The sequence below is a fragment of the Tupaia chinensis genome, unplaced genomic scaffold (genome assembly GCF_000334495.1).
Source record: "Tupaia chinensis unplaced genomic scaffold, TupChi_1.0 Scaffold149248_1, whole genome shotgun sequence".
Lineage (NCBI taxonomy): Eukaryota > Metazoa > Chordata > Mammalia > Scandentia > Tupaiidae > Tupaia > Tupaia belangeri.
This window is the reverse complement of record NW_006209094.1, coordinates 635,349-660,956: the sequence shown is the minus strand read 5'-3', so window position 1 is coordinate 660,956 and position 25,608 is coordinate 635,349. Positions and strand designations below refer to the sequence as shown.

Here is a 25,608-nt window from a genome sequence, read left to right as displayed (position 1 = left end):
TATAGCAAAAACCTCTCAAAAAATAAATTGATAGTGGTGCTATGATTCCACTGGTGTTTCCCATATGTAAACAAGGATGAGAGAACCACTGGTCTCAGAAATCATGTAATTTCTCACCATTTTACAATCCAAAAAGGTAGACAGTGTTGGCAAGTCAATAAGCTGACTTTGTAACTTTATAAAACTGAAGAGTGCAACACCTTCAGTTTTCTTTAACAGTGTTCTTAAAATTCATGATCCCTTGGGGCCAGCAGGTGGCATAGGAGTTAAGTAAGGTGCTGAATCCCACATGGCCAGCTGCATAGATCAAAATCTGAGAGGTAACTGGAGTGGGGATCTGATTACCCAGAAATCACACTGGACTTCAACACAGAGAGATGAAGCTGGTAATTTGGTGGCGGGAGCAGAGAGGGCAACAATCTAGTTTTCCTACAGGGTCCCCAACTGGCCCCAAGTGAGTTTCCCTCAGAAAAGAAACAGTTCTCCCCAAAACACTGATGCTACCCAGAAATTTCAAATCCATTCTTAATAACATTTTTTCAAGCAGAGATTTATTGTAATTTCTTGAACTGTACAAATAAGAGCCCAACTATTGGTTATGCCCATATTTCTGGCAAATGTCAAACAACAGCTAATCACACATTCACTCTGCCTTTCAAATCCCCAAACAGCCACCCCTGGTGCACCTTTGCAGAATCCAGACCTCCAACGTGAATCCAGTAGACAAACTGCCCAGATCCAGGAGCAAACAGGGGCAGTAGGAGTAGCTTCCCACTGTGCTATTAACCTCCTCCCAGGCTGAGACAAATCAGAGCAAGCATGTTATCAGAATGACAATGGCACTCATTGGCAATGAGGATACAGAGCCCTAGGGCAACTGAAAACATTGGGGATCCAGCTGTCAGAAAGTTGCCTCTGGATCCCTCTCCCCTCACTGACTCTGGGATGAACTTCAGAAAGGAGAAGCAGTAGCCAAGTCCAAGTACCATTTATACATAGTGACATCAAGGAAGGTGTGCTGGGTCAAATGATGGTCCACAGGGTGAGGACTCAGGACAGAGCCAGAGCCACGGTGTGGCCTGGGCTTGGAAGCCCCAAATGCGGGGGACCAGCAGATGGTGTAATGGTGTAATGGTTACATCGACTGTGGTTTGAGTCTCAGACACAGCTGCTTCAAACTCACGCTGGGAGCATTTGGATGTGTGATAGTGTTTGCATGTGTGCCCAAAAATCCCAAGGAGACTGGAGAAGAGATTGTGGTGTGGCCATCCTCTCTAAAGGGTGAGTTCTTTTCTTTTTTGCCCTACAGCAAAAATCTCGCTGGAAAAAAAAAAAAAAGACCTAAACCTCGTGTTAACAGGTCACAGGGGTGCCAAACCTGAACATATTCAAAGCCCAATTTCTCTAACGTAACACAACACTCAATCTCTCCATCACCCTCCATTCACCCCCCCTCCAACACTAAAAAGGAGGCCCAGCGCATTACTGGGTCCTGGAGAATGCATGCCTTGTTAAACAGGCCTCCCTAGTAAAGTAAAGGGTGTATTCAAAGTTGCAGCTGCCTGGCCCATTTATCATCTTGGTTTCCATGAAAGCAGTGGCACCTGTGAGGGGAACCTATCTTCCACATCACTACCTAAAGTCAAGTGGCACAGTCCAGGGACCCATGAATCAGGAAAACCAGCTTTAAAGAGTCCTTTATCTTTGAGAGATACATACTGAAATAGAATACTTCAGTTTTTCACAATAATTAGCAAAACAAGCATAGCTATAAGTAGATGATTGTTGTAGGTGGATAACTGATACATGGGGGAGGCCGTCACTACAGTACATTCTCTACTTTTATGTTTGAAAGTTTACATAATAAGTAATAAGTCCTTGCAGAAAAATATGAAGCCGAGAAACTCATAACATTATGATTTGGAGATGATTCATACATATTGCAAGTAAAATAACTTACATTATCATAATGTAATGAGAAAAATGCAAATAGGTGAATTCTGTAAAGTTCAACACTGGTAGTTTTAATTTTCAAAAACAATAAATACATCATTCCAAAGATAGGTTAAAGGCAACCATTTAAAATGTATGGCCTCAGAAACACATACTCACAAGAGATCATATACAAGTTAAAATTTCCATGTAAACTAACTTTCAATACTGAGTTTTCTCCCCATGTTTGTATATTAGATAAATACTCAGCACCTATTAAGTGCTAAGTCCTGGGAGTATGAGGGCACTTCCAAGAGTTTGTGGGAAATGGAATTAAAGTCGATTTACTTTGCAAGTAAAATAACTTACTTGATCATAATGTAATGAGAAAAATGCAAATAGGTGAATTCTGTAAAGTTCAACACTGGTAGTTTTAATTTTCAAAATCAATAAATACATCATTCCAAAGATAGGTTAAAGGCAACCATTTAAAATGTATGGCCTCAGAAACACATACTCACAAGAGATCATATACAAGTTAAAATTTCCATGTAAACTAACTTTCAATACTGAGTTTTCTCCCCATGTTTGTATATTAGATAAATACTCAGCACCTATTAAGTGCTAAGTCCTGGGAGTATGAGGGCACTTCCAAGAGTTTGTGGGAAATGGAATTAAAGTCGATTTACTTTGATGCAAAAATATTTGAAATCCATGCATAGTTTCTTTCATAATATGTATTTTCCACGAGTTTATCCAATTGCCAGTGTATGCATGTACATGCACATGCCAGACAGAGCAGGAGAGAGCACCTCATACAGGGTATGGTCATGCTGCGATCCCTTCTCCATTTCCCCACCCTGTCAAGATTTGGGGCATGCATGCACATGAGTCTAAATGTTCTCCAAGCTGCTGGGGCCAAGACTCTAACAACAGTTGGCCATGTGGAATTCAGCTTCCTTAACTCCTAGGCCATGGGGCTGGTCTTTCATGAACTTTTTGAAGGCCCTATATATAACTGTGAAGAAGACAAAAGCCTTGCCCTCTGGAAGCTTCAAACTTATTTTGTGTGGTAAGTTAATTTTGATTTCTGTAATGTGTTAATATGATTAGTGGTTCTTCACCTTAATATCTTAATTATACTTAAAGAGTAATGAGCAATATAAGATGCAGTGTGTTTTTCAGAAATATGCATTGTTGTTCAGTTGTACTGTACTTTGTTTGAAAGGATGAAGGAATGAACTATCTTTTTTCCCCTAAAAAAAAAAAGGATCACAGCATGACCACACCCTGTTTGAGGTGCTCTCTCCTGCCGTCTCTGTCTGGCATGTGCATGTACATGCATATACTGGCAATTGGATAAACTCATGGAAGCTGATATTCTAGTTGGGGCTGTGGACATGGTAACAGGTCATTAAAGCAAAATGAGCTAAGATGTTAAGAAGCATTCTAAGAGTTGAGGTCATCATGAGACAGCAGATCATACTTGATGGAAATAATTTATTTCAAGATAGTGCTATCACTATCTTTCCCAATCCTGAATGCCTGGAGTGTTACTTAAAAATCCTGACTTAAATGTTGTATTTTATTCTAACTGGTTCTTCAAAAAGTTCATGGAAAAGATGTATTATGAAGTAACTATGTATGGATTTCATATCTTTTTTGGGTTCCAGAATAAACTTGTAGTTTAACCCCATTTCCAGGAATATTTTTAAGTCCTTTCACAAAATTGGCACAGAGGCAGTATGGTTACCCCTAAGGTTTTGACAAGAAGTGAAGAATACTTCACATTTCCAAGCTTAAAACCTTTTCTATGAAATGAAAATCCAAAAGCTTCTTCCCTTGCCTGCCTAAATCACTTGTATTACTATAAACACACCCTTTGGAAAAGACCTTTATGGTAGAAAACATGAGTGGACAACATCTTTGCACTCTTAAGTGACTCATGAAGTCTGACCACCCAACATGGTATTTCTAGTGTTGATTTCCCTAAAGACTCCCCCACAAATACAATGTCTTTCACACAAGTGTGTTCTGTGTTATTAACTGCAGTATTTACACTGCCTTTTTCATTAGGATAATCATAGCAGGTATAAATAGCTCTTTGTGTAATCTAAAACCAAACTGAAAAAGAAAGTAGACACCAAGATACCAAAATCGTTCATGCTTAAAGGCAAATGTATTCCATTCCTTTCCAAGCAGCACATTAAACAGTTATCTATGTGCTCCTTTCTCACTCATCCTCCATGGCGAGCCATCTTGCAACATGTTCTGGAAAGTGTCTCATGTAGGAGGGAAAGGAACATTCTTGCTGACCTACAGACTGGCCACATGGGGAGCAGTGTACTGGGAGGAGAGCTACCATCTACTGTTTCTTCCATCGCCGTCAATGATGTCTACAGAAGCCATTCAGATCTGCCACGGCAAGGAGGAAGGCACGGGAGAAGAGGAAGAGTGACTCAACGTCCTATAGTGGAGCGTGGAGACTGCTGGCTGGGAAAACCAGGAACAATGGAAGTAGAGTCATTATCCTTAGGATGCCATGCCAAGCAGAAAGCCTCCGAAAAATCCCCCAGTCACTAGAACATTCTTCTTGACAAAGGACACCACCTGGAGACAGAAGATGACAAAATGAGTTACTCTGCTACTGATGTGAATGTTAGGAATCAGCTCTATGCCAGTCCCACTACATCAATCTCCTGACTGTAAAGTGGTTTGTACTTTACCCCAAGGGCAAAAGGAGCCATGGACTGACATATGAATGTGATCACTGGCTGCTGCAAGGAGCCCAGCAGGAAGCAGGACACAGACCAGGAAGGGACACAATGGGTCTCTGAGTCAGGGTGGTGACACAGGTGCTAGTGTACAGAGATGGACTTCAAGATGTTTTCAATCCAGGCCTCTGTGAGTGGATGGGCAAGCCAAAAGTAAAATAAAAAGGAGATAGAGGCCTAGGGCAATTCCTACCAAGGGAGCTAGAAGGATGCCTGGGAGTTCAGATGGGGAGAGGGAGGCCAGAGACCCTGGAAGCTGGTACAGAAGTATTGTGCTCCCTCTCTTCTTTGGCACCTATGCTCCAATGGCAGCTGCTCATCATCTGAAGAATCTTCCCTGAGTCTTTCCAACTGTCTACCTACCCCACCTGTCTGCCCATCCATCCATTATCTCCTAAAATCTCTCAAGTAGACATTAAGAACTGTCACTGTCACGTTTCACCACATCCAAGAATGACTAACAGGCAAGGTCCTCATTTTCTTACTCCCAACTTCAACTATAAAAGCCCCTGCTCATCTGAGGCTACTTTGTCTGTGCTCCTGACCACTTCTCCAGCCTATATACTAACAAGAGAATTTTGGTAAGTGGCTCAGACTTCCTCTTTCTCAGCTACCACCTTAGAAAGTACTCAGATGAATGCCACACCCAGCATCCTGGTCTGACCATGTCCTGAAGTCAAGTATAGGCACATTCCCTAACATTCAACCCCGCATTTCTCACTCCCTGGACCACAGCCTCCTAACCTTCCAGTGTCCCTTACTCTTGCCACGTTCACATGCTACCTCTTTTCTACTCTTCCTCCTAAGTCCCTCTGACTGCCACATTTCCCTAAACAAAGCACTGTCTTTTGCCATGTGCCATCAGGAAGACAGAAAAATCAACCATATAACTTCCTGCAATATGTGCTTTCATTTATGGTTACTTCCCTACTTCCTACTCATTCCTCTTCTTGCTATACTTGGCTTTTAACTCTCCTACCCCAGGAAAACTGCTCTCATTAAAGTCACCTAGTTGCTGAACACTGCACTCATTGTCATCTCCAGCCTCAAATCAGACCGCAGGCTCTATGAGTGGGGGAACCAGCCACCATACCCCTTGAGCCCATGGCAGTACCAGCCATAAACAGGAACACAAGTTCTCCTGTGAGTCAAGAGCTGGTTCTAATCAAACCCTAACCTTGTACTTTTTTTTTTTGAGCTTTTTTTGCTATAAGGTGCGTGTGCTCGCCAGAAAGAGAGAGAGAGACAAAGAGACAGAAAGTGAGAAATCATCCCCCAGGGGAGATGGCCACGCCACAATCCCTTCTCCTCCATTCTCCTCTCGGGATCTTGGGCACGCATGCACATGCGCCCGGCGTGAGCTTAAACCACTGGGTCCAGGACTTGAACCATGATTTACTACATGTGACATAGCCATTATGCCATCTGCTGGTCCCCTAGTTTTTATTATATACACTTCTGGTAGTATTTAGAAGTTCTTGGGACCAGGAGATGGTGTAATGGTTATGTCGCTGGACTCTCATGTAGTCAACTAAGGTTCAAGTCCCAGATCCAGTGGCCTAAAACGCAGTGGGCCCAATCCCAAGAGGACAATGGAGAAGGTATTGCAGCATGGTCATCCCTCCTGGAGGGTGACGGGTGACTTCTCACTGTCATTCTCTCTCTCTCTCTTCAGTGAGCACACATGTCCTATAGCAAAAATATCTCTTAAAAAAATCTCAGCAGTCATGTATTGCTTTCAGACATATTCACATAAGGTTTAGCAAAATAAAAAATGTAACTTCCATAACAGACTGAGGAGGGCAGATGAATGGAGAGAAAGAAGGAAAGGACCAGCTTGTTCCCATCCTACAGACACCTGCGCTGGGTAGAGGCACCAGCTCTGGGCAATCCCTATTCCCACATGGAGACTGTCATCGGTACCTAATGATGCTGGGCCATCTTTTCAGTATTTTTCCACTCTGTTAAGCCATTTACTACTCAACAAATCTGCTCTCTAATCTTCAGAAAGTTGCTGGCATCTATTGGTATTCCTCTCCTGTTTTCTGTCTCTGTGAATTTAACCTTTTTATTTTGTTCTGTCATTCAGAAATATTTCAGGAGGAAGTGGAAGATAAATCTGCCATGTTTAACCCAAGCATCTCATCTTCCACCACCTATTCTATATGATTGTGTAACCTTTTCCTGTCACTGCTACTAGAGTATGACAATCTGACCCTAGTTTATGTCTCTGTAACTAGTCCACTTATTTCTTTGACATTCTTGACATGTTTATATAATTAATAAAGAAGTAGCAAAATACATCCTTTTTAAAAAGGGAAGACTTCTCGGGACCAGCAGTTAGCAAAATGGCTATGTCACTGGACTCCCACGTAGTCGACCGCAGTTCGAGTCCCGAACCCAGTGGCTTAAACTCACGCTGGGCACATGTGCGTGTGTGCCCAAGATCCCGAGAGGAGAATGGAGGGGAAGGGATTGTGGTGTGGTCATCCCCCTCAGGGAGTGAGTTCTCACTTTCTGCCTCTCTGTCTCTCTCTGTCTTTCTGGCAAGCGCATATGCCCAATAGCAGGAAAAAAAAAAAAAAAAAAAAAAAAAAAAAAAAAAACCCCAAAAGGGAAGACTCCCCCTGACCTCCCAGCCAAGGCTAGGAGCCTAGCCTGGTTTGGTTACATGTACTAGACCAGGGGATAGCAAGCTATAGTCCAACAGCCAAATCCAGCTGGCCATTTGTTTTAATGCAACAAAGACTCACTTGTTTACATATAACCTATGGCTATTTTCACACTGCACAGTAGAGTAGCTGTGACAGAGACCATATGCCCAACAGGGCTAAAAATATGTACCATCTGACCCTTTATAGAACGAGTTTGTCAACCCCTGGATGAGGAATTTTCACTAATTAGTAGAGAACAGCAGAGTATGGATGTTTCAAAGATACGCGCACACAGAAACAAAACAGAACTGAACATACTCATCCTGACAGCAAGAATAGGTTAAAGGGATAATCAATCCATAAATGTACACAGACAAAGGTCACCACACACTTCGATTATCTGCCTTTAAAAAGTGCCTCTGCCCCACTGTCTCCCAGAGTTTCCCCAGTGTTTTTCAGGAGCAGTTTTATAGTTTGAGATCTTAGATTTAGATCTTTGATCCACCTTGACTTGATTTCTGTCAGAGGTGAGAGATAGGGGTTCAGATTCATCTTTTTGCAAGTGGAAATGCAGTTTTTCAAGGAAAAACATTTAGAAGAAAAATAGGGAGGCAAAACATTAATGGCACAAAGAAATGTGGTATTATCTGTTGAAGATATTTTGTAGTTTTATTAGCTGTACTAGGGAGAAATATTCACCTGTTGAAATATCCATTTTGTAAGCCAAATAATAATGTGATTGAATGTATAAAAGAAAATGAAGGACCAGCAGTTAGCGTAATGGCTATGTCGTTGGACTCCCACATAGTCAACCGCAGTTCACATCCCAGACCCGGTGGCTTAAAACACGCCAGGCACATGTGTGCGCATGCCCAAGATCCCGAGAGGAGAATGGAGGAAAAGGGATTGCGGCGTGACCATCCCCCCAGGGGGGTGATTTCTCGCTTTCTGTCTCTCTCTGTCTGTCCAGCGAGCGCACGCGCCCTATAGTGAAAACCTCTCCAAAAAAATAAAAAAGAAAATGAAATGAAAAAAAAAAAAAAAAGCCTCTGCAGCGAAGATATTCCAGCTAAGGCCACCTATAATGTAGAGATTTTGGCTTATTAATTCAAGTTCTTTGTATCTTTATGCCTTGGCCATCACGGAAATATCAAAATCTACACCTCTCCCACACAGGCAAACAAAACAAGCCTCACCTCCTCAGCCTTGCTCTTGACTTCTGTCGGTATCTGGTTGCTCTTACGGATCTTCAGCTGCTCTTTGGCTTTCTTCATGTCCTTCTCCACTCGCTGCCAGTCCACTTTGATGTACCCAGTATGGTTTGCAAGCTACAATTTCAACAACAATGACAAGAAATAAGAAATTTAGACTTGGTATGTCTTTCTGTCATGCTGAATCATGAAGCAGACTGTCAAAACCCTTCTGAGGACCAACAGATGGTGTAGCAGTTATATCAATGTACTCTCATATTGCCAACGGCAGTTCAAGTCCCAGACCCGCTGGCTTGAAATTCACAACAGGCACGTGTGTATATGTGCCCAAGATCCAAGGAGGAGAGGAGAGAAGGGACTGTGGCATGGCCATCTCCCCCTAGAGGTGATTTCTCACTTTCCTTCTCACTGTCTCTCTCCCTCCAGCAAAAGGCGCCTGTAAAAAAAAAAAAAAAAAAAAACACCCTCTTAAAAAAAAAAAGAAACCCTTCTGACTTTCCATTTCTGGAGACGTCTGCCATTGGGTTCTCTGTATGGCAATGATATCCAGCCTGTATGTGAGGCCAGGAAACTGGATCCCTATGTCAAACTAGAATTCTGATTCCCAACAGCATGCTAGTTCCCTACCCTCAAGGACGGACTGCCTCTGTCCCACCTGCCCTGTCCTCCTTGAATGTCAGACCCACCCTACATCAGAACCCCATTCTGAGCATCTTTCCTGGAGACACTTCTAGAACAATCTCCAGTCAGTCAGGGGCCCCAAAAGAAAGAGGCATTTGAAAACAATATGAAAGTATTATGAAGTATGGGTCAGAGTAGAGGGAGACCACAGGTGCACTTCCACCTGAAGGGACAAGGACAGAGGCACAAGGAGGGACCCCACCTGACAGGAATATGTCTTTTTGTCCCCACATTATAAAGAAAATAAAATGTGACTTGTAATTGATAAAGTTGGACTCAAATAATCACTGGCATATAAAATAGTCTATGAAACAAGTACAAAAGCTACTGCAGTGTAATGTCACCAGGACTATATCCCAACTCCCCATGCCACACTCTTTAATGGACCAATGAAATCTCCAAACATGTAGGGACATTTCACATATAGACCTACCTGAAGGAGAAAAAATCCACCTCCTACAGCAGTTGCAGCCAACTTCCCAACCTTCTGGAATATGAAACCCGTGCACCTACAAAAACCAAAGCAATATCAGACAAGTGGTGAGACAGTGGGCTGAGATGCATGCAAATGCACACTGCTGACATGTTTACCTTCAGAAAACACAGTCTTTCTTCCCACTACACAAAAGCCTGCCCATCTTGGGGCTGGAAACCAGAGAACAAACCTCAACTCTACCGCTTCCTGATGTTGTGGTCTTGAGCAAGTCCCTTAAAACTTCTTGGTGATTATACATATATACATACACATATACATATATATTTTTTTTTCCAGAAGGATTTTTGTTACAGGGTACATGCACTCATTTGAGAGACAGAGAGAGAGAAAGTGAGAAATAACCCCCCAGGAGGGACGATGTGCATGCACACACATGCACCTGGCTTGAGTTTCAAGCTACCAGGTCCAGGACTCAAACCATAGTCAGCCATGTTGGAGTCTTATCACCTTAACCACTATGTCACCTGCTGCCCCTGCCCCGTGATATTTTTAAAAGATGACTTTTGGGGGCCAGCAGGTGGTGTGGTGGTTAAGGCGCTGAACTTCCACATGGCCAATTGCAGTTCGAGTCCCGGTCCTGGTGGCCTGCCTTCTCACTTTCCCTTTCTGTCTCTCTCTGGTCAAATTTTTAAAAAAATAATAATAATAGTAATAATGAATAAAATTAAACATAATATAAAAAAAATGACTTTGGCCACACTGTGGAGAATGCATTAAAGAGGGAGAACAAAGGCAAAGCCTCCAGTTAGGAGGCTGAAGTAGCAGTGCAGAAAGGAAAGCTGGTGGACAGAGTTGACAAGGAGGAAGCAAATTCACAAAACATTCCTGAGTTTGAAGATGGAGTGGTTACAGGGGTAAGTCATTGTCCTCAATAACTAGGTAGGACAGCTGGTGGCATTTTTAATACAAAAACAAGGAAGAGGAAAAGGTAAGGGAGGGGAGAGATGATAATGCTAGTTTGCATAAGTTGAATGTGAAATGTCCCCATGATATCAAACTTACTACATGTGCTGACCAGTTCAATATCATCATTTGATTGAGTTTTTTGTTGTCTATCTCCCTACTCCCCCACCCTATGATAAGCTTCATGAAGGCAGATATTTGAGATATTTTATTTTGTTCACTGCTATACATAAATAGGCTGTAATTACTGACCACTGTTGAGAAGGTCCCTTCTAAACTCTAAGCCTTTTCCAGTCACCTTTCTTCTTTTCTACTCCCCTTTGTCGCGTTTCCCTGATTAGTCAAGTTGAGCACCTTGTCACATACTTCTTGGTCATTCCTATGTCTTTTTTGGAGAAATTTCTGTCAAAGTCCTTTTCCCATTTTAAAAAAGTTTTATTTATCTTATTCATGATAGAGAACAAAATAGCAAGATGTATTCTTTTTTTTTTTTGGAGAGGTTTTCGCTATAGGGCGCGTGTGCTCGCCAGACAGACAGAGAGAGACACAGAGACAGAAAGACAGAAAGTGAGAAACCACCCCCCCGGGGGGATGGCCACGCCGCAATCCCTTCTCCTCCATTCTCCTCTCGGGATCTTGGGCACACACACACACACGCCCGGCGTGAGTTCTAAGCCACCGGGTCCGGGACGCGATCCGCGGTCGACTACGTGGGAGTCCAGCGACACAGCCATTATGCTAACTGCTGGTTCCCGCAAGATGTATTCTTGACAAGATCTCCGTCATGCTGTGATCCCAGACCCCAGCCCTCCAGCTGCTCAGGATCGTGGGTGCAACTGACATGTTTTCAGACCAACCCAGGGATCTGAGCCTGTGACTGGCTACGCAGTCCCCAGCACTGCAGTTCAGTTTGCTACCTACCATGCCATCAGGCTGGGCCCCTTTCCTATTTCTTAATCCAATTTTGTTCTTGTACCTTCTCCTAAAAATCTTTTTGCTCTGGAATACCACGCTCTGCTGATTCCTCAACAATCACTGACTGTTCCTTCTCAGACTTATTTTTGCCGATTCCTCGTCTTCCTGAATCTAAACATTAGATTGCCCCAAGGATCAGTCCCAGGACCTCACTGCTCTGTGTACTCACTTTCTAGAACCTCTGATAAAGATTCTGGCCACAGTTTTTCACCTGGTCTCACTACCTTGACTTTTATGAACTAGAATCAATTCTCATGGAGAAGTCCATATATTCCTTCTACAACAGGGATTGGTAAACCATAGCCTGGGACCCAGATAAAGCCCACGGTCTCTTTTTTAAGCAAGTTTTACAGAAACAATCATGGCAGTTCACTTGCATATCATCTATGGTTGCTTTTGGACTACAATAGCAGAGGCAAGTGGCTGTGGCAGAGACTAGGTGATCTGCAAATCTAAAATACTTCCCTTACAGTTCTTCATGGAAACATTTTGCCCACCCCTGTTCTAAAAGGTAAGGTTATCTCACCCTAGGAGAGAGGGTTAAAGCCCTGAGAAAGGCCTGCATTTGACATCTCATCACTTCAAGAGATATATAGAAAGAGATATAAACTGAGGAAGCATCCCTGAGGGGGGATGGCCACACTGTAATCCCTTCTTCATGCTCCTCTCAGGATTCTGGGCAGGGACACACTTGCTTGGTGTGTTTTTCAAGTTACTGGGTCCGGGACTCCAACCCAATGTCAGACATGTGGGATACAGCTGCCTTAACCAGCATGCCATTGGCTGGTTCCACACTCAGGTTAAATTCTTAAATCCTATCATAAGTTGAAGGTAATGTCCTTGTACCTTGAATCTACTGGCCTCGGTTCCTTATGCATAGCCACTGACTGATACTTTTCAAGTAAGATTGTTTAACCAGTGGTAAGTGCAACCAATCAAATCATTACCTAGTCCTTGTTTCTCTTGTCTTTTTTCAAAACCTGAAAGTCATGGATAAAAATTTTTTTCCTCTTTCAAAGACACAGAGAAATTTGAAGGAAAAAAAAGTATATATAAAACTCCAGTCATTTTTTTCAGTCCCTTTTATCTTTAAAATTAGTTCTAATTAAGGTGTTAATACACACACTTTTAATAAACTCCCAGGGCGGGGACCAGCAGATGGTGTTACATCCCTGGACTTCCACATAGTTGACTGTGTTTTGAGCCTGGACCCAGCAACTTAAAACTCATGTGTACATGCATGCCCAAGATCTTGAGAGGAGAATGGAGGAGAAGAGACTGTGGCATGGCCATCCCCCCTGGCAGGTGATTTCTTGCTTTCTGTCTCTCTATCTCTGTCTCTCTGGCAAGAGCACGTGCCTTGTAACAAAAATCTTTCTGGGGAAAGAAAAAAACTCCCAGGGCTAGCTTGGTGATGCAATTGCAATGTGCTGTTCAAGCAAGGGTGGATCCATATGGAAAATCATAGGTTAGGATCCTTGGCAGACCTGTACATACTAGGCAGGTACCTAGGATCTTGGCTGGCTGAGAAGGCTGCAGGCAGTGGGGATGATGGGGACTATACTCAAGGTGACCTAACCTAAGATTTTCCACATGGATCCAGCTTTGTGTGAACAGCGCATTACAACTGTGTCACCAAGCTAACCCTGGGAGTTTTTTTTGTAGGTGCAAGGGTTTCATATTCCAGAAGGTTGGGAAGTTGGCTGCAATTGCTGTAAGAGGTAGATTTTTTTCTCTTTCAGGTAGGTCTGTATGTGAAATATCCCTACATGTTTGGAGATTTCACTGGTCCATTAAAGAGTGTGGCATGGGGAGTTGGGATATAGTCCTGGTGACATTACACTGCAGTAGCTTTTGTACTTGTTTCATAGACTATTTTATATGCCAGTGATTATTTGAGTCCAACTTTATCAATTACAAGTCACATTTTATTTTCTTTATAATGTGGGGACAAAAAGACATATTCCTGTCAGGTGGGGTCCCTCCTTGTGCCTCTGTCCTTGTCCCTTCAGGTGGAAGTGCACCTGTGGTCTCCCTCTACCCTGACCCATATTGCATAATACTTTCATATTGCTGCTGGCGGGGGAGGTGCCCCCAAACATGGGAGAAATTAATTTTGGTAAAAAAAAAAAAAGAGAAAGTGAGAAGACAACTTACAGAACAGAAGAAAGTATTTGCAAATGTCATGTCTGACAACAGTCTAATATCCAGAATAAAAGGTGACTTCAAAAAGTTTGTAGTAAAATGGATTTAAAAATACAAGTTTATTTTGATGCAAACCTTTCAAAAGATTTTGAAATCTATGCAGTTTTTTCATAATATGTATTTTCTATAAACTCTGTAAAGAACCCTTATATAAAACGGACCCTTAGAACTCAACAACAGGGGCGAGCACATGGCCAATTGCAGTTCAAGTCCTGAACCTGAGAGCCTGCTTTCTCATTTTCTCTCTTCCTCTCTCTCTCTCTCTCTCTCCCTCTTTATGTGTGTGTGTGTGTGTGTGTGTGTGTGTGTGTGTATCTGGTCAGCACACATGTGCTATAGCAAATTAAAATAATAAAAATAAAAAAGAACTCAACAACAAAAAGATAAAAATTGGCAAAGGACTTGAATAGAGATCTCCAAACGACCAACAAGCACATGAAAAGATGTTTGACATCATTAATCATTGTACAAATTAAAACTATAATGACATATCATTCAGTCACTAGGATGGTCTTTAAAAACAAACAAAAAATGGAAAAATAACACATTTTGGCAACATGCAGAAGACTGGAACACTCATACACCAACGATGTGACTGTAAAGGGGTAGCCACTGTGGAAAACAGTTAGGTGGCTCCTCAAAAAGATAAACATAGAATTATCATTTAACCTAGCAATTCCACTCCTAGGTATTTACCAAGGTAGATCTGAGAACAGGTACTCAAATACCTGTGCACAACTATTCACAGAAATATTCACAACAGTCAAAAGATAGAAATAACCTAAATGTTGACCAACAGACAAATGGATGAACAAATTGTGGTATACACATACACTGGAATACTATCAATAGTACTGATATACCATGGATGAAGCTCAAAAGGATTATATTATGGTAAATGAAAGAAGCCAGATACGAAAGGTCACATATGTGCTCCTATCTATCTACATGAAGTAAATTCAGAGGCGTAAAGTACATTGGTGGTTGCTAGGGGTTGGGAGAGGGGACAATGGTATTTTGTTTTATTTGGGAGTGATGGAAAATGATGTAAAACTACCTAAAGATGGTGGTTGTGCAACACTGTGAATGTACTAAATGCCACTGAATTGTTAACTTTAAAAATGTTTGGTTTTTTTTGAGAGGTGTTTGCTATAGGGTGCAGGCACTTGCCAGAAAGACAGAGAGAGACAGAGAGAGAAAGCAAGAAATCACCCCTCAGAGGGGATGGCCACGCCACAATCCCTTCTCCTCCATTCTCCTCTCGGGATCTTGGGCACGCATGCACATGTGTCCAGCATGAGTTTAAGCCATCGGGTCCGGGACTCGAATCGCGGCCGACTACATGGGAGTCCAGTGACATAGCCATTACGCTACCTGCTGGTCCCTAAAAATGTTAGTTTTATGTTATGTGAACTTCACCTCAATAAAAATATGTGTATGCACATGTTCAAATTATACACACACACACACACGTTTGATCCAAAAGAAAGTAGGAAAAGAAAAATAAAATTAAATACCATTACCTACCACACTGGCAAAATTTAAGTCTTGCAATATTAAGTGCTGACAAGAATGTAAAGCAACAGGAATACCCAATCCTTGCTGTTGTAAGTATAGATTGTTATAACTTCTTTTAGAAAGTGGTTTTGAATGTAAAGCAACAGGAATACCCAATCCTTGTTGTTGTAAGTATAGACTGTTACAACTTCTTTTAGAAAGTGGCTTTGATGCTATATAGCAAAGGTGAAAAATACTTATATCCCATAACCTAGCAATTTCTGGGAAAGACCCTGCAGAAATGCATATACACTGGAAAATTTGTATAAGTATGTTCATTCATATAAGCAATGTTTGTATTAACCAAAGATTGAAACAAGTTCAATGTTAGTAATCAATTGCATAAATATACTACGGTACATATGTATACAATGGAACTATGAATACAAATAAAAATGAAACTACTGTACAACTACACAAAACATCAGGTTGAGCAAAAACAGCTAAACCTGGAGCCGAGAGGTGGCACAGTGATAAAGGTGATGGCCTCCAGGAGTAGAGAGTGACCAAGTGAGGCACCCATGGGAACCTTTGTTGTCCGCTGTTCTCTCACAGCAACTGGGAATCGTAGGTAAGTTCTCTTTCAGGTTTGAGCTCTGCGGACTTGTGTTTAGAGCTCTCTGAGTTGTATATGAGCAAATGTTAGTCCAAACTGGGTTTGGGGTTATAAAAGAAACTAGACTGGGTCCAGGATTAAACTGAATTAGGTAATTAACTAAATTAAATCCAGTTGTCTGACTGGATCAGCCTGAAACTAGCAGTAAGTTGCTATTGTAAGTTTTTTAAAAATTTTTTTTCTTATAAAATTCTTATGTTATGGAACCAGCAGTTAGCGTAATGGCTATGTCGCTGGACTCCCACATAGTCGACCGCGGTTTGCATCCCGGACCCAGTGGCTTAAAACTCACACCGGACGCATGTGCGTGCGTGCCCAAGATCCTGAGAAGAGAATGAAGGAGAAGGGATTGCAGCGTGACCATCCCCCCTGGGGGGTGATTTCTCACTTTCTGTCTCTATGTTTCTGTCTGTCTGGTGAGCACACGCACCCTATAGCGAAAACCTCTCCCCCCCAAAAAAAAAACCTGCAAAAATTTTTATGTTAAACATCCTAGTGTTTCTTTTTTGCATGCCTAGAGAAAGATCATTAATTAAATTAATAAAGAAGGGCTCAGAGTAAACACCAGGATAAATTATTTCCCACAAGTTTCTCTTGGCTTAAAGAGACTCAAAATTTATGTAAAAAATAAAATTCCTAATTGTACTTCCTAGAAGTACCAATATTTACAAAAGTGGCGAGATCTTAGTAACGTGATTTGAAATTACTATGCCTTTATGAAGAACATTCTATATAAACCAAATCACTCTTTAAAAAACAATTAAAATTGAGGGTTCCCAATTAAGGTCCATCCAGGGATGCCCACTGATATACAGAAGTTTCTAAAAAATTTAATCCTATTTTATCTCTTTTAAGATTCTATAAAAAATAGAGGAAACTTGCTTTTTCTGTCGCTCTCTGTCTCTGGCAGCTTGCTTTCTCCCCCTACCCCGTCAAAGTTAAATAAATAAATAAAGTTAAATAAATTTTTTAAAATGGTTTATTTGCCTTCATTAATGGGCTCTACCTTAAAATTAATAATTAATTGGGACCAGCAAATGGCATAGTAGTTGCATCACTAGATTTTCACATAGTCGACCACAGTTCAAGTCCTGGACTCAGCAGCTTAAAACTCATGCCGGGCGCCAGTTTTGTTAGGAGTCTCAGAAGGAGAGTAGAGGAGGAGAGATTGCTACATGGCTGTCCCCCCTGGGAGGTGATTTCTGGCTTTCTGTCTCTCTATCTCTCTGACAAGCGAGCACGTGCGCACGCGCACACACATGCACACGCACACACACACACACACTATCGCAAAACATCTCTCAAAAATATCAGGTATTAATTTAAAAATATACTGAATTTAAAAGGCCACATATCAATTAAATTTGTCTTCAAAAATACAACTTTCAGGCAAATTAGTGTCTATTTAAAAATCTTGGCAAAAATTCCACATATTTATAAATACATCCCTGTTAGGTCACTAAAGATTTTACAGTAAAAAAATGTGTATGTTTAAATATATAATATAAGCCAGCTGCATATGGTGCAGTTATTCAGGGCATTAAAAGAAAAAAAAAACAACTATGACTTGCTCAATCCCAGCCCCTGCATGCTTCATGAAAAAGGTATGTGTACGCATGCCCATAAATCTCCACTATTAGTGGAAAAAAATAAACAGGGATTGCTGTGACCCTTCCCTGTTGGGAGTGCTTCCCAGTCTAACAGGAACACCTGCATTCTGGCAATTAGTCTGCATAACAATTCTTACCTGTAATCATCTCATATCTGTTATGTGCCTTTAAAATATAAACTTTCTACCTGGTTAAACCTACAAATTACACCTACTAAATAAATATTTAGGGTAAAAACAATAACAAAATTAACAATTAAAAAGTAATGCTAAAATACTTGTTATCAAGGGTATATACAAAAATAAAAGCAAGTTATTGTTTTAACAGACTCAAAAAATCTAATTATATCAGTCACAGCATTAAGGGGTTTCTCCTAATTTCTATGGTAATATAGTGTAGTAACAGCTCTAAAATTGTTAAAATATCTTACAGCCAATGTTTAGTTTGTCAACTTGATGCTGAAAAGACAGTAAAAAATACAGGTACATTTCTACTATCTGATATGCCATTTAAAGATTATAAAGGAATTTCATGCATTGTCATTTTCATCACATATTTTTAGTTGTGTAGAGATTTTTCCATGATGAAAAGTACCGCTGTAACAGTAGTCAAAAGGTTATTATAAAATGTGTTTCTTTCATGAGACATTTCTGGACAAATCTGAGGTAACTAAACTCTGCTAGGCTCTAATGAATTATGCCAAAGTATATTTTCCTCAGGTAAAGAATGCTGTTTGTGATTCACTGACTGAAGACAATCAAACCCTCCATGGTCCACAGAAGGGGTCTTCTGGAAATGATAGCAGAAAAAGACTGCCTATGAGCCCTGTTGGAAGACACTGTACCAAATTCTTTTCACTACTCCACTGCCGTAGAGCTTCAGAACTTGAACTCTGGGTTCACAACTCAGAAGAGCTACTTTAGATTTTTAGAATTTTGCACCTACTGGGGACTTTGAGGTAAAACTGACCAAGAAAATTTCTTCTTCAAAACAGACATCTTGGACATGGACAGCTGTGCCCCAGTATCACGGATCAAGACTTGGCTGCCACCATGAAAACTTTGTTGTTTCTTTCTATTTTCTTTTTTAATCTCAATTCCTACTGTCTTAATTCTTTCCTCTTCCCTACAGGGAAGTCATGGAACGATAATCAGTAGTTAACTGTAATCTGAAGTTACGTCCTAACACAAAGCCAGAACAGTTATAAAGTTTATAGACTAATGTAGAAAAAATTTCAGTAAGGTTCCTAGAGACTTACTTTTGGCAGTAGTGGGATACTGGTTGTATTTAAAGCTTATCCATAAACTAGAAAAAAATTTCAATTTATAGCAAATAAGACCTCCTGGGGTTTCAGGTGGGTAAAAGCCACCCTTCAAAAAGTGAATGATTAACATAAAAGTTTAACAAAACAATGAAATATCATCCAGCTTTCAATATCCTTTTGGTTCAAGCTAGTGGCTTGCTTAATACTAAACAAAACTGAACATTGTACTTAACTCTCTCCTGACTATATTAAAGAAGTGCCTGAAACTGCAGCTGCCTTAGACTCAGCCACCAGATATACCAGGGAAGTCTCTCAAGAGTAATTAATAGATGATGTGTTGGGACCAGCAGGTGGCGTGATGGGTAAGACGCTGGACACTCCCACATAGCCGACCAGGGTTCCAGTCCTGAATCTGGTAGCTTGCTTTCTTACTTTCTCTCTCACTCTCACCCTCTGTCTCTCTCTGGTCAAATTAAAAAAAATAAATGAATGAATAAATAAATAATAAAATAAATAATTATAAAAATTTATTAAAAAAAAAAAAGATGATGTGTTTACAGGTGCAGCTAATGGCTAGTTACAGGCATCCTAAATGGTGGACGGCAGGCTTGTGTTGTTCAAGGTTTTTTAATCTTTGTATTTTTCCCAGTAGGCCTCTCCGTTATTCTGACTTATATTACTAGACTAACAACAAAGATAAATACCTTTTTATCAGGTCATTACAAAGAACTATGGTCCTCAATTATCACACTCCAGACAACTAGGCTCCAACACTGTTGAATTGCCTATGTGGCCTGAACCTTAACTTGTTTAAATTCATTTCGGCCGTTTCATAGGAACTTTTGTTAGGGATGCACCTCAGTCATCACATTAGTCCTCCTTGTGCACTCTGTCCTCTCAAGTCTTAACTGCTTCACACGCAGCCACCCATCAAACGCTGAATGGCCTTGTTTCAGCAGATCTGTAAAAGCTCCAATGAAGACCTGTTTGACATGTGTGACATCATTACCTGTGGATTCCATACTGAAGACCAGAGAACACTCCTGCTCTCTAAGCTGAGAGCAAGACAATGTCATTTATGATGGTGACAGAGAGCAGCACAAACGCCTTGAGTTTTAGTCAATCTCCCAAATATTTGAGAGGCTGGCCAAAAGGGGGGAAATTGTTAAACTATTTTGGCCTAAGACAGCTGCTGTATTCCCACACTTTGATTCCTATGGATAAGCCAAAATCATACATGTTAGGCTGTTCTGAGCTGGTTGCTAAGTTACAGCCAATCACAGCAGCTTGGCTTCAATCAGTCACAGGAATCCCGCCTTTTAAACCATGAAGACTAACTTCAGAATGTAACCAATGATTTCTCTAGCTTACTTCCTCACTTACGTTTGTGTATGACACTTTTCTTTTATTACACACTTTCCTATTCTGCTGACTTAAAAGGCCAGGTTGACCACGAGGCTGGCAGGAGTTGCCTGGAAGTCTGGGGACAACTGCCCAATTTAAATCATGTTAAGATTTGATCTATTAAAACTCTATTAAATTGGCTGGTTTATTTTTCTTTTAACACAGGCAAGAACAGTATATTATTTAGTGACAGAATTGGTGTTAATGCTATAGAGAAAGGGCAGGCCCCAAGGCTTGAGGTTAAGGGAGCCAGATCTCACCTGACCAATGGCATGGTTCAATCCTGGCCCCAGTGGCTTGAAAAACATGCAAGGTGCATGTGTGCCCCAAATCCCAACAGGATGGAGAAAGGAATGGGATGGAGAAAGGGAAAACAGATTGCTTTGTGACCACACCCCACAAGAAAATAACTGCTTGGGAACCAGCAGTTAGCATAATGGCTATGTCGCTGGACTCCCACGGAGTTGACTGCGGTTCGTGTCCCGGACCCAGTGACTTAAAAACTCACGCTGGGCACGTGTGCATGCGTGCCCATCCCCCCAGGGGGGTGATTTCTCACTTTCTGTCTCTCTGTCTCTCTCTGTCTGGCGAGCGCACACGCCCTATAGCAAAAACCTCTCCAAAAAAAAGAAAAAAGAAAATAACTGCTTAATGATCTCTAGTTTCTTTAGTTTACAGAGTGCTGACCATATTATTAATTTATGTTTTTGCTACAGGGTGCCCACCAGAGAGACACAGAGAAATAGAGAGAAGGAACGTGAGATGTTGCTCCCCCAGGGGTGACTAATAGTATCTTAATCCCATCTCTTCCATTCTCCTCTTGGGATTCTGGGCACACAAACATGCATCAAGTATGATTTTTTTAAAGAATTATTTAATTGAACTTTATTTTATTGATTTATTTTAATTTGACCAGAAAAAGAGAGAGAAAGCAAGCTGCCAGGTCCAGGGCTTGAACCATGGTCAGCTATGTGGCCGTCCAGTACCCTTAATCACCACGCCACTTGCCAGCCCCACATTCGGTGTGATTTTTCAAGTCACCAGGTCCAGGACTCGAACCACAGTCAGCCATGTGAGATTCCAGTGCCTCGATCACCATAATACCTGCTGGTCCCAAAACTAACCATTTTATCCTTTTGTTTTGTTTTGTTTTTGGAGAGGTTTTTGCTATAGGACACGTGTGGTCTCCAGAAAGACAGACAGAAAGCGAAAAATCACCCCCATGCCGCAATCCCTTCTCCATTCTCCGCTCGGGATCTTGGGCACGCACACACATGCGCCCAGCGTGAGTTTAAAGCCACCAGGTCCGGGACTCGAACCACGGTCAGCTACATGGGAGTTCAGCAACATAGCCATTATGCTAAATGCTGATCCTCTAACCATTTTATCTTAACCTGAGTGGTTATTACCTCTGTGTTCACTTTGTAAGAATTTGTTATACTTCGTCTTTCCCAAAAGGCTGAGAAACAATAAGTATTTGTTAAAGTGTATATTTCTTATACACACTGCTCAATATTTGTGGTAACATTTTCAAATGCATGAAGTCTGAGATTGATGTATTTTATACTCACTAAATTTGCTATTAACCTTTTTTTCAATTTATCAGAAATGAACCATAAACTAGTTTATAACATCACTTACTAGTTCTGTGGCCTTTCTGAGCCCATGTCTGTACAAGGATAGATACAGCACCAATTTCAGAGTTATTGAAAGAAAGAAAGAAGATACGAAAACAGCACATGGCAAATAATAAAGTAGTAAATACTATATATACCGTTAAACAGTACTTTAACATGATGCTTAGATAAGTGTTTACACATGAAGTGATCAATTTTCCAGAAGTCATTGTATAATTTACTGGTTAAGAGACAGCTACTGTCTTGGTCCACTGTGTTGCCAACAGAAATATCCAAAGCTGGGTGATTTATGAGAACAGTGATTTAGCTCACAGTTTGGATATCCAAGGTCAAGAGGCTGCTTCTGGTGAGACCCTTCTTGGTGGATAACACGGCAAAGGGCATCACATGGTGAGAAGGCAGGAGTGTGCAGTGTTGGTGTCTCCTTATAAACCCATGAGCATCCAATCATGGGGCCCACCCTGATGCCTAAACAACTCCCAAAAGCACCATCTCTTACTTTCATGATCAGATTAAGACTGTCCTCCCAACACCTTTACAATGGTTCACCAAATGTTAACACATGAATTTGGTGGGTGGAGGGGTGTGACATATTCAAATCATAGAAGCTCCTATAATGACAATACTAATGACAATACTAGATCATGCACAAAAGACAGCGAACATCTTTCACATTACTTACCATCCAGTGACGCCTCCAATTAACAGCTGGGTTGCCACGCTATATTTTTCAGCTGAGGGCCCAGATTCCTGCCCAAATAGCTTGCGCCACCATGGCTGCTTTTTAGCAAATTCTGCGAGGTCCAGCGACTCAAAATTTCCCTCAAAGTTTCCTATAAGAATGAAGATACTAAATAAGAAAATACTGACTTTTATAGGTTTTTTGTTTGTTTGTTTGTTTGTTTGTTTGCTATATGGCATGTGCGCTCACCAGACAGACAGAAAGCAAGAAATCATCCCCTGGGGGGATGGCCACCCCACAACCCCTTCTCCATTCTTCTCTCAGGATTTTGGGCACACATTCACATGCAGCCAGCCTGAGTTTAGGCCCCAGGATCAGAGACTCAAACAGTGGTCGACTATGTGCGAGTCCAGCCACATTACCATTAAGCCATATACTGGTCGCTACTTGTATAAGTAAATTTTAATAGCTGTAATACAGAACTCCTAAATATCATCCTATTTTAATAATATATTAACTGTGAAATTCTAAGTTTCGATTTTGGAAAACCAAACTAAAATGAACAAATAACTAATGTCTGTTTTAGGAGAAAAACACCCAGAAAAACTACAGTTAGTCCTCCAAGTTTTCCTCTCAAATTTCAAAACAACCAAAAGGACCTAGAAAAAACTTCCAGTGATGCTTAACAATAATGCATCCTAAACGAAACAGACTTTCTTCATTTGCCTGTTCTCTTCCCTAGTAACTCAACTGTACTCAGTAGGCCGCAAACATATTCTCAGTGCTATGTGGATCTGCAGTGATAACAAGAGGTAATAGTAATATTTCATTGAGCTCTTACTATTCACCAAGCAAAGTGCTAAGCAATAAGCCTTATGTCTAATTAAGTCCAACAAGGTAAGTACTACTAATTAACCCCATTTTATAGTTAGGAAATGAAGGATCAGAGGTTAAGTGATTTACTCAAGAAGGGAGAAAGAATTCAAAATCAGTGTGGATAGTTTTATTAGATTTCCCATAGAACTTTTTTTACACAGACCAAAATCATGACAGTACAAGCCTTAGAAATTTTGTAGAGAAATAAAAACATTTTCAACAAGTGAAAAAACACACAAAGAAAAAACCATAATCATGATAGTACAATATAACAGTAAATAATTTTAAGATATGCAAGACAATGGTTAACACAATGTAGAACTGAGCTACAGATTTACAAATGTATCAATGGAAGAGAATACAGATCCTGGAAATACATCCACACATACAGGTATTTGATGTTTAATAATAAGGTGTGAAAGTAATTAAATGAGGGAAAAAGTCATTCCAACAAATGGTGTTAGCACTACTAGATACTCATATTTCTAAAAAAGAACTTCAACCTAACATTATACACGAAATATAACTCAAGAATTAATTTAAGATGCATAACAGATCCCATTTACAGAACCAAAATCCAGGTTTGAAGAACTGGGTCTACTATCGCCTTATACGAAACTTTACTGCTATATTGAAGAACAAACTGTTTTCCTCAGTTAAAGAATATCACTGAAACTGGGACCAGCAGTTAGCATAATGGCTATGTCGCTGGACTCTCACGTAGTCAACCACGGTTCGAGTCCCAGACCTGGTGGCTTAAACTCACACACGTGCCCAAGATCCCAAGATGAGAATGGAGGAGAAGGGATTGCAGCGTGGCCATCCCCCCTGAGGGGTGATTTCTGTCTCTCTATCTCTCTGTCTCTGTCTGTCTGGTGAGCGCACGCACCCTATAGCGAACCTCTCAAAAAAAAAAATACAACTGAAATCAAGAAGAAGTTATTATAATTCTACCAAAACCTTGAGCTCGGAAACTGGCTCCAAGTGAAAAGGGGGATTAAATCTGAGACATTTCTTTCAGTCATTTATCTGAGTGATAGGGGTTGAAATTCATGTCGCCCTCAAAATCCCTCAGAGGGAACCAGCAGTTAGCGTAATGGCTATATCGCTGGACTCCCACGTAGTCGACCGCGGTTCGCGTCCCGGACCCGGTGGCTTAAAACTCACGCCGGGCGCGCGTGTGCGTGTGCACCCAAGATCCCGAGAGGAGAATGGAGGAGAAGGGATTGCGGTGTGGCCATCCCCCCTGGGGGGTGATTTCTCGCTTTCTGTCTCTATGTCTCTCTCTGTCTTTCTGGCGAGTGCACGCGCCCTACAGTGAAAATCTCTCAAAAAAAAAAAACAAAAAAAATCCCTCAGAACCAGCTTATAGATGCAACTACCTGACATACCTACACATCTCAGGTGATAACCACTGGCTGTGGGTGGGAGGGAGTATATACCCGTTTCCATGGTGTACTCACTGACCATGAGTGTGACATGACTGAACTGTGACATCACTGAACCAAGAGTTGGGATGGCGCCACATATCTCCTCCACACAGCTACAACAGATGTAAAAGGCTTCCAGAACATAGATACCAATACGACATGGCAAACAATAAAGAATGACGAGTCTTGAGTATTTTCACTGCCTTCCTTTCTAACATAACTGAGAAAGGCTGGCTAGCAGTCGGATCCTGTGAGCCAGCACTGAATTAAGTACAATCTAAGCATTCAAGAAACAGTGAGAAGCATAACTTAGACATGTGTCCCACCGCGGATTGTATTAACAGGAATAGTCCTTGGCGCCAAACAAACCAAAGACCAAACCCAAGTACCGTCGCACGTGCGCTACTCTTTAAAGCCACCGAGAACGCAGCATAACCTCCGCCAGGCGCTTGGGGCAAGCGTCCAAAGCGGCAAAGCTAGTGTCAAGGCCTGGCCTGCTTCCGAGAACTGGGACGGAATGTCTCCGGCGTCGGCTGTTGGGGGCGGCGCCGGAAGGCTGGCTGACCTTAGCCCTCCACCCTGGGCCCTCCCGGCCCTAGCCTGCGGCGTGACCTTGGCTGCACTCCGGGAACGCGGGACCCGCGCGAACCCAGGCACCTCCCTGGCCGGCGGCACTCCCTGCCCTGCCAGCCGTCCGGCCC

The 25,608-nt window shown here is 41.5% G+C and overlaps 1 protein-coding gene across 1 annotated transcript; it reads right to left on the bottom strand.

The window, feature by feature from the left end:
• Positions 1-4,089: 4,089 nt before the first annotated feature.
• Positions 4,090-22,752, bottom strand: FUNDC2 (FUN14 domain containing 2; the record flags this gene model as incomplete). The annotated part of the gene is given in 4 exon segments (XM_014585228.1): positions 4,090-4,542; positions 8,557-8,688; positions 9,686-9,761; positions 22,602-22,752. Coding segments are annotated over 4 exon segments (437 nt in total), but the record flags the coding sequence as incomplete, so codon positions are not given.
• Between the last annotated feature and the right edge of the window lie 2,856 nt (positions 22,753-25,608).